General features: G+C 36.0%; 1 protein-coding gene across 1 annotated transcript in view; it reads left to right on the top strand.

The window, feature by feature from the left end:
* The window catches only part of anos1 (anosmin 1), a 67,084-nt gene extending 58,489 nt beyond the window's left edge, over window positions 1-8,595 (top strand). The window contains exons 11-14 of the mRNA XM_084421688.1: window positions 1,523-1,712; window positions 3,684-3,874; window positions 5,673-5,811; window positions 7,588-8,595. Of these exons, the coding sequence (XP_084277814.1) occupies window positions 1,523-1,712; window positions 3,684-3,874; window positions 5,673-5,811; window positions 7,588-7,640 (573 nt within the window). The 3' untranslated portion in view covers window positions 7,641-8,595. The remainder of the gene's footprint in view (window positions 1-1,522; window positions 1,713-3,683; window positions 3,875-5,672; window positions 5,812-7,587) is intronic.
* The last annotated feature ends 462 nt before the right edge of the window (window positions 8,596-9,057 follow it).

Below are 9,057 nucleotides of genomic sequence, written 5' to 3' on the forward strand. Positions count from 1 at the left end.
AGATGATGTGGTCAAAATGTGGTCCAGTGCCTAATAAAACACATGTATTAAAATGACATTTCCAGGAAGTAGGATTGAATTCATCAACCCCCCCCCCCCCCCCCCCCCCCCGGCCCCACCGGAGCCGTAACCTGCGTCCCGAAGCCTGTTTCAGCTCCACTCCTACAGATCACGCAATCTTGACTGAAATCTGGCCTCTAACAGCGGCACAACGCTTTCAGATTGAAAAACTACATTTAGACCTTTTACAAAGAAAATGTAATTGTTGTTTGCCCATGCAAATGTGGCTAGAGTGTTATGCTTGTTTGGAGAAAATGTGTCACTACAATGCTAGAGTGTTCTGTGTGGTTGCCAGGACGTTGCTATGGGGTTGCTATGCAATTAGGTTCTAAGGTCTTCTGGTTGGTCACCAGGACTGTCCTATGGGGTTGCTGAGGTGCTCTAGTTGGTTGCTAGGGTGTTGCTATGCAGTTTTAAAGGTGTTCTGGGTGGTTCCCGAGATGTTGCTATTGGGTTGCTATGCAGTTAGGTTCTAAGGTCTTCTTGGTGGTCACCAGGACTGTCCTATGGGGTTGCTGAGGTGTTCTAGTTGGTTGCTAGGGTGTTGCTATGCAGTTTTAAAGGTGTTCTGGGTGGTTCCCGAGATGTTGCTATTGGGTTGCTATGCAGTTAGGTTCTAAGGTCTTCTTGGTGGTCACCAGGACTGTCCTATGGGGTTGCTAAGGTGTTCTAGTTGGTTGCTAGGGTATTGCTATGCAGTTTCTAAGGTGTTCTGTGTGGTTCCCAGGACATTGCTATGGGGTTGCTAAGGCGTTGCTATGCAGTTAGGTTCTAAGGTCTTCTGTGTGGTCACCAGGACTGTCCTATGGGGTTGCTGAGGTGTTCTAGTTGGTTGCTAGGGTGTTGCTATGCAGTTTCTAAGATGTTCGGGGTGATTATCTAAGGGTGTTTTGTGGCTCGCACTGTAGAGCGTGGCATTAGCAATGCCTGGGTCATGGGTTTGACCCCAGGGAGGGAATGCATATAAACCTTGAAGGCAATGTAAGGCACTTTGGACAAAAGAACCTGCCAAATGCATGTAATGTATTTAATTTGTAGGCATTAGTATGGCCTGTTTTTTTAGAGTGGTTTCTAAATGCCCAAGTCACTCCAACAATTCAATTCAATTCACATTTATTTCACAATACACATCATTTCAAAGCAGCTTTACAGAAAGTGCATGAGTCCACATTACAGTTTACAGTGATCTGTGATCAGAGGAAACTGTGTAAGTTATGCATTTCAGAAATGTACATTTACAAAATCACAGTTAGCGAAACAATGTGATAATTTAATGCAGAAACAATGAGCTCATTGAAGTAATGAATAGTTGTTTGTTAACAAATGATTATGACATTTAGAAAGATGTATCATCATCATAGCAGAGACTTCTGCATGAACAAACACACGTTTTCCTCATTACTCAAGTCACCAGGTCAGTGGAGGATTGTCTCTCTTTAATAAATGTGCTTCTCTTTTGCAGGAGAACTACATTAATCTTCCCAACCTGCTGTTCTCCTGCATGTACACGGTCACCGTCCACACACTCAGTGCTAAGCAGCGCTCCTCCGACGAGAGCGTGGGCTTCCTCACGCCGTCCTGTGAGATCATCAGGAGCAAGAGCCCGAAGCCCATCGCCTGTCCCGAGGAGCACGACTCCTTCTACCGGACCGGTGCGCATTCTAGCGTTCGTCATACAGTTCATGCATTCAGCCTGAAATATGACATGAGTGATTACAGTGGGATGAAAATCCAGGTTTATTCGGGAGCAACAGTTTGCAGACGCTGTGCTTTTGGTGTTTAATGTGCCATTTTTCTAGTGCATATTTAATTTACTTGGTTGGTATCAAGCCGTGTTATTTTAGTACAATTTATATAGTGTTAAAGTTTTGATAATATTTAGAATTTGCTTTAATTTTATAAATTTTTTTTTTTTTTTTTTTGTCAAATAAATAGTAACTTTAAAGAAAATATTGATTAATATACTGGTAAAGTTCATATTAATATTTGTAAATATTTTTTTGTAATGTATTTTCTGTTTTTATTTAAATTTGACTTGTTTTTTTGTGGGATTTTTTTTAATAAAAAAGTAACTTTTTAATTAAACTTTTTTAATATTTTATTTTATTGAACCATTTTTTTTTTTACTTGGTTAGTACTAAGTAGTGTTATTTTAGTATTATTGATATACTGTATATAAACCTTCTACAGGAACGGTGGGAATTTTATCACTAATTAGGAAGTGTTTGTGTTCATACAGTTCATGCATTCAGCCTGAAATATGACATGAGTGATTACAGTGGGATGAAAATCCAGGTTTATTCGGGAGCAACAGTTTGCAGACGTGTTGCTTTTTTTTAAAACTTCATTTTGGTCTTTAGTATGCCGTTGTTCTGGTGCATCTTTAGTTTACTTTTAATATTTTCAGGTTTTTAATAATTTAATATAATAAAAAAAAAAAAAAAACTTTTTCTAATATAGATTAATATACTCTTGTAGTTTTTATTAATATTTTGAATTAGTTTTTATTTTTATATTTTCAGTTTTTATTTTATTTGTACTTTTTTCTAAAAGTTATTTCTAATTAAACTTTTTTTTTTAGTAAAAGTTTTTTAATAGTTTTTTAATTTAACTTTTTTTTTACTTACTAAGTTTTTACTTACTAAGTTAGTACTAAGTAGTGCTATTTTAGTATTATTGATATGCTATTCAAGGTTTTATTAATATTTTAGTTAAAGTTTATTATGTTAAATTTAGTAATTTTAATAAAAGTAATACTTTTTTATATTTTATTCCATTTAACATTTATTTTTAATTATTTAATTTTAATTTTATCATTGATATACTTTTATTGTTTTTAGTCATATTTTTGAATTAATTTTTGTTGTGGTATTTTTTTGGTTTTAATTTAATTTTAGTAAAAACAAATAGTAGCTTTATTTTATTTTGGTTAACTTTAATTTTTTTTTTTTTTTTTTACTTGATTAGTAATAAGTAGTGTTATTTTAGTTTTATTGACATACTGTTCAAACCTTTATTAATATTTTTATTTTTATATTTTCAGTTTTTTATTTTATCATTTTAATGATTTTAGTAAAATATTAGTTTTTTAATATTTTAAGCCATTTAACATTATGTATTTATTTTATAATTGATATGGTACTATAGTTTGTATTCATTTTATTTTCTGTTTTCATTTTCATTTTTATTTTAGTTTAAGTTTGTCATTATGTCATTTTTTGTTTTTTTGTTTTCTCTCTGAATGTCTAATAATTTTTAACTATTTATTAATTTTTATTTCAGTTTTAGTTATTTTAGTACTTAACTTGCACTAAACAAAAATGAGAAATGTTTTAGTTTTAGTTAACAACAATAACCCCGACACAAGAGCCTAAAACAGAACTCTTAATAACTTTCATTCAGTGACTAGTTTTTACTTTATTCATAATTTAGCATTCTCTGCAGTTTTCATTTCTTCAGTGTGGTGTGTGTGTGTTATTTCTTCAGTGTGGTGTGTGGTGTGTGTGTTATTTCTTCAGTGTGTTGTGTGTGTTATTTCTTCAGTGTGTTGTGTGTGTGTGTTGTGATCTCCTCAGCTTCTTCTGTCCTCATGATATATGTGATGTTTTCCTGAAACCCTGCAGTGCCGTCGAAGGTTTTGGCGAAGCCTGAGAATCTGACAGCGACCTTCACTTTCTACGACGGGAACGTGACGGGTCACTTCCGCTGGAGGAGGTCGCGACCCAAGTCTCATCAGCCAATCACAGGCTTCCAGGTCACATGGGCTGCGTTTTCCACGGAGAGCCTCGTCTCCCAGTCTCAGATCCTGCCACCTGTAAGTCCTCTCCACACACACCGCTCTCCTGTGAAAGCTCACACACACACATAAATTACATGTTCTTGGCCGATGATTTCATACAAGAGTGTTTCTCATGGAAAATTGGATACATGTTGGAGTCCAAGAGTGTGAAATATGATAAACACAGCGCTGGCAGATCTGCTGATGAGTCGAGGCTGCTGTTTAATAACCTCTTAATAACCAGATCTCATATCATATCTGGAGGATTTAGACTGAGTAATGTACTGAATGTTCACAGTATATTTGTATAATAAAGTAAAACTAATGTAAGTATTATTTAATAATAATGTAATTTAATAAGTGTATTTAATATTCAAACTTGATATTTTTAAAAAGCTGCATATATGATTTAATGTTAATATAATTAATAAGTTAAATATTTTTAAAAAGCTGAAAAAGATACTCTATATATATATTAATTAATGAATATATAAATGTTTTTATATATAATATTTGTATTAATTTGTATTAAACCAGATCTTCTCCATCACTAACAGTGAACAGACAGTGCTCACATAACACACTCACGTTATGTTATTAATATTCATGTCCTTCTGCTGAAGCTTTAATTGACTGAAATGCATCAAACTGATCCCGTCCGGTTTTCATCCGTGTGATTCCCAGAATATTGAGGGCGGTTTGAAGCGCGACCTCATTATCAGATTGGATTGATTTATGAATGATGTGGATTCTGTGATGTTTATTCTTCACGACGAGTAAATCTGAAGAGCTTCCGGCGAGCTCATAATAACCGGACGACGCCTCGAGTCAAAGTCTGGTGTTGAGGAACTCTACGGGAGCTTCATTCGTGTGCAGTCGTTCCCGTACACCGCTGTAACTCGTTTATTCACTATCACAGTATGATGCGTCGTTGAAGAAATCAACTATAGTCACGACTGTCGCGAATTGGTCATTCAACCACGTTAGTTAATGATGTCACGCACGTTAAACAATGTTGTCATTATCAGCCTAATAAAAATATTTTTTATTATAAAAATAATAAATATAGCCGTTATAGACGCGCTCACATACAGTAAATCAGATATTGGCCCGATGTACGATATTAGTACGATACATCGTTGAAGAAATCCACTAGCTCTTCACGACTGTTTCCAGAAACTGTATTGTCGCGAATTGGTCGTTCAAACACGTTAGTAATAATGTCACACACGTATGGAGTAATAACTTCCAGATGATATGGAATTAACGCTAGATGTTTTGCTATAAATTACAGACATGCATCTGAGGAATATTTCTCATTTTTCTCAGTTGTTTTTCTTTATTTCCAGATTCACTCATAGACTCGTTCTTACACTAGAGCTCGTTCACACATGCGCACTCTTCAGAAACCACACTTTACATCTCTCGACAAACTCGTAAATGACATTTGTATGTATTCTAAATAAATAAAACAGATTGCACTGAATGTCAGCTTGATTATTCTGCTCAGGATCAGGATTTATTGAGTCCACATGTCATGAAAACATAAACTCTTCTTCTGACCACTGCTCGAGATCTGTCATTTGTATTTAATATATATATTTTTAAATGCGTTGCAAGTTGTATTTTGGATATATCTGTAATTTGAGTTTAAAAAAATCCTAAAGATATTGTTTGATAAGTGATTGTAGTCCTTGAAAACCAAAAAAAGTAGTGCTTGAAAAGTCCTTGAAAGTCCTGGAATTTATCTTTACGAACGCTGTTTATAAATAAAGTTTGATTGATTCTCTCATGTGTAGTCGTCCAGATAAACGAAGGATCTGATGTGTTTCAGAGTCAGAACCTCCTGGTGGTGTCGAACCTGCGCCCGGGCACGTTCTACAGGGTGGATGTGCGTGTGATCACCTCGACTGGAGAAGGACCCGCGACCAGGAGAGTGTTTCTGACGCCCCGCCGGCCACCGGCTCCGCAACGTAAGAACACACACGCCTGGAGCTTAACCGGGACCTGTCATGCTTTTCCTCCATGGAATGATGCAGTTTGAGCATTAAAAAGGGAGTTAAAACGCCTCCGTTGTAATCTTGAGTTTCTTCCGGGAACGAACACGCCACAGTATTCCTCATGTGTGACCCTGATCACAAACCCAGTCACATGACGCACAGATATATCTGTGGCGATAGCCAACAATACATTGTATGGGTCAAAATTATGGATTTTTCTTTTATGCCAAAAATCAGGAGGATATTCAGTAAAGATCATGTTCCATGAAGATATTTAGTAAATTTCCTACTGTAAATATATAAAACATGTATTTGTGTGAGTGAATGCAGCACAATCGCCAACATAAATGAACAACTTTAAAGGAGATTTTCTCAATGTTTTGATTTTTTTGCACCCTCAGATCTTCAATAGTTGTATCTCGGCCAAATATTGTCCTATCATAACAAACCACACATTATTTCAGATGATGTATAACTCTCATGTGACTGGTTTTGTGGTCCAGGGACACATTCAACCCTTCCGCACGTACGATCACAGCGGTGTGACTGGAGCGTCAGTGCATCACGTGATCAATCGCGTTTCAGTGCTTGTCATATATCACAACTGTTCAGTGTTTTCAACCACATAAGGTTTATTTTAGGTTTCAGACATTTAAATTCACAAGAAAACCAATACATTTAGAGTTTGTAAAACACACACTGATATCTATGGAAGCGGCAATAATAATCCTTTCCATTATAATTAGACGACACGTTTTATTCATATCAGACACACATTGTGTAAGTAGCTTTAAAGTTTACTCTATTCGTCTCCCAGTTCACCGGCCACTTGCTTCTATGTATTTCGGGAGAAGAGGATGAATCCACGTGTTGTAAATCCAACAGATCCGATTCTCTGAAACAAACTAGCATGGCGGCGCCCGTCGCACATATAGCTCAACTAACGCCATCGTTATAAAGGTGTTTAAACAACAAAACACGTCCACTTGCACATATTTGACAGTCGGAATATCAGATCATTCATGCTATAGCTAACAAATTTGTGAATATTTTATTTAAAAAAAGAAAAAGTAAATAAAAGCAGATTATCATTCATTCAGCGCTGTTGTGGTTGCGGTGTGTCACATGACAAGCGATGACGCGTCACCATGGAAACAATAAAGTGATGCGTTGTAAATAATGGTCGTCTTGAAAAACTCAGCGGTCAGCGAGAATATTTTAAACTTACGTGTGAAAAGGTTAAATAATTAATATGCAGAATAAAGGGGCGGGGCCTGGTTGTGTGAGTCAGTAGTGTGTTAAACTGCCGGTTATGGTAAGGGGCGGGACATTTCCCAATCACACTCGAAGCGCTCGACCAATCACAACACACTGATCCAGCCGACCAATCAGAGCAGAGTAGACCAATCCCAACAGACCGGGCCGTCTGACCAATCAGAGCAGAGCAGGCTCTCAGAAAGGCGGGGTTTAGTGATACTGAATCTTTGAACGGACCGTTTTCAGACTCTTTGAGAAATGAGGTGATGTGCAATGGATATTATGATAAAAGTGAAGTATTTTTTACCTTGGATGCATGGAAATCTATTGTAGGAGACTCCAAAACTAAATTAGGAAGCTTTTAAAATAGCACAAATGGGGTACTTTAAGTGAGTTAAATTCTTTTTTTTCATATGAATCCTTTGCATTCATGACATTTAGGATGCAGAGATGTTTTGACATGTAACCAAGATGTGTGTTTGTTCCTCACAGAAGCACAACTTCATCAGCATCACCATCAGAAGTCTTCAGTGGAGAAACACTGAAATGGTCAGAACACGAAACACAGCGTGCAGCTAATCGCAGTTTCCTTCAGACGCCCCGAACGCTAGCCTTCATTCTCTCTCTCAAGATCCACAGCTTTCCATTGCAACAACACTGATGAAGAAATCACCCCAAACTCTCGTGCTGTAGAACACCGTCTCATGTGTGCGTTCACACTCAAGTTAACAGCGATGTTGTGTTCCTAGGGATTTGTCCAGACTCTATGAAATCGAGTTAAATTGAAATGGAAGAATGGGCTGTGGAGAAACGTTTGTGTGTAATCAAAGAAAGTTCATGGTTATCTGAGATCAGATCAGATGATGCATGTCAGTATTTCCCAAACTCGTATCTTTATTCAGCTCTTTTCCATTTCCAAGCATCACAGATCGTTTGCGTGATTAAATAATGACTGGATTTTTGGTTGAACTGTTCCTTTAATAGGGTGTGAAATCCATCTTTGATGCCTTTTATTATTACGTTAGCAATTTTCCATTACAGATTAACAGAGAGTGTTTTGTTTATTAATGAAATGATTACTTATGTGTGTTTTTTTTTGATGGAATGATGTAAACTATATATGTTCTCGGCTGTAGAGATATTTGTTGCAGCAGTCAGTGAATGTTGATGTTGATATTTATTTATGTGTGTATTGCAACAGTTAATTTGTATGTGTGTATTTTTTCCCCATGTATTAGCAAGTCAGTGTTTTATAAAATACAACTTCTTGTAAAGACATCATGTAAAAAAAAAAAAAAAAAAGGAATTGTACATATAGTCATCTGTTCCATTATTTCCATAGAACCTGTACATACTTTTAAGTAATAAAATAGTTCCTCTACTCCTTCAGCTCATCTGTAGTCCTGTGTAACACATTTGCTGTCAGTGACGTAACGTTACCTCAGATCTGTGGGGAAAAAAGAAAGAAATTTGGATCACTGACTGAAATAAATACATATCAAACAGAAATAAGTACTGCTTGACTTCATTTAACTAATAATTCAATCATAAATGTGTACAATTAAAATAAGTAATCTTAAAATAAAAACAATAGAAATAAAAACAACAAAAAATAAATGATTTAATTGTTTTCGCATGCCATGTGACCATTAACGGACATGATGTCAGGGGCACTTATTTTTATGTCATATTTTACGTCAGGGTTTTAGAATCGCTGTTTTAACTATTGATGTTTGAACCATTTATTTATTATTTTTTAATATGGTGTCACAATAATATGTTTTCACGAATTGCAAGCGTTTCGTTTTAGACGCAAGTTTTTTTTATTAGTCGTAATTAGTGTAATTCTGACGTGAACGCGTAGCGTACAGTGTGTTCATCGCTGGGGATTTTAAGGTAAGTTGGCGATTTTTCCATAAACACTTTTTGTTATTCTGGTTGAAACTCTCTTCACATCCTGAT

This window comes from Rutilus rutilus (genome assembly GCF_951802725.1).
Source record: "Rutilus rutilus genome assembly, chromosome: 10".
Classification (NCBI taxonomy): domain Eukaryota; kingdom Metazoa; phylum Chordata; class Actinopteri; order Cypriniformes; family Leuciscidae; genus Rutilus; species Rutilus rutilus.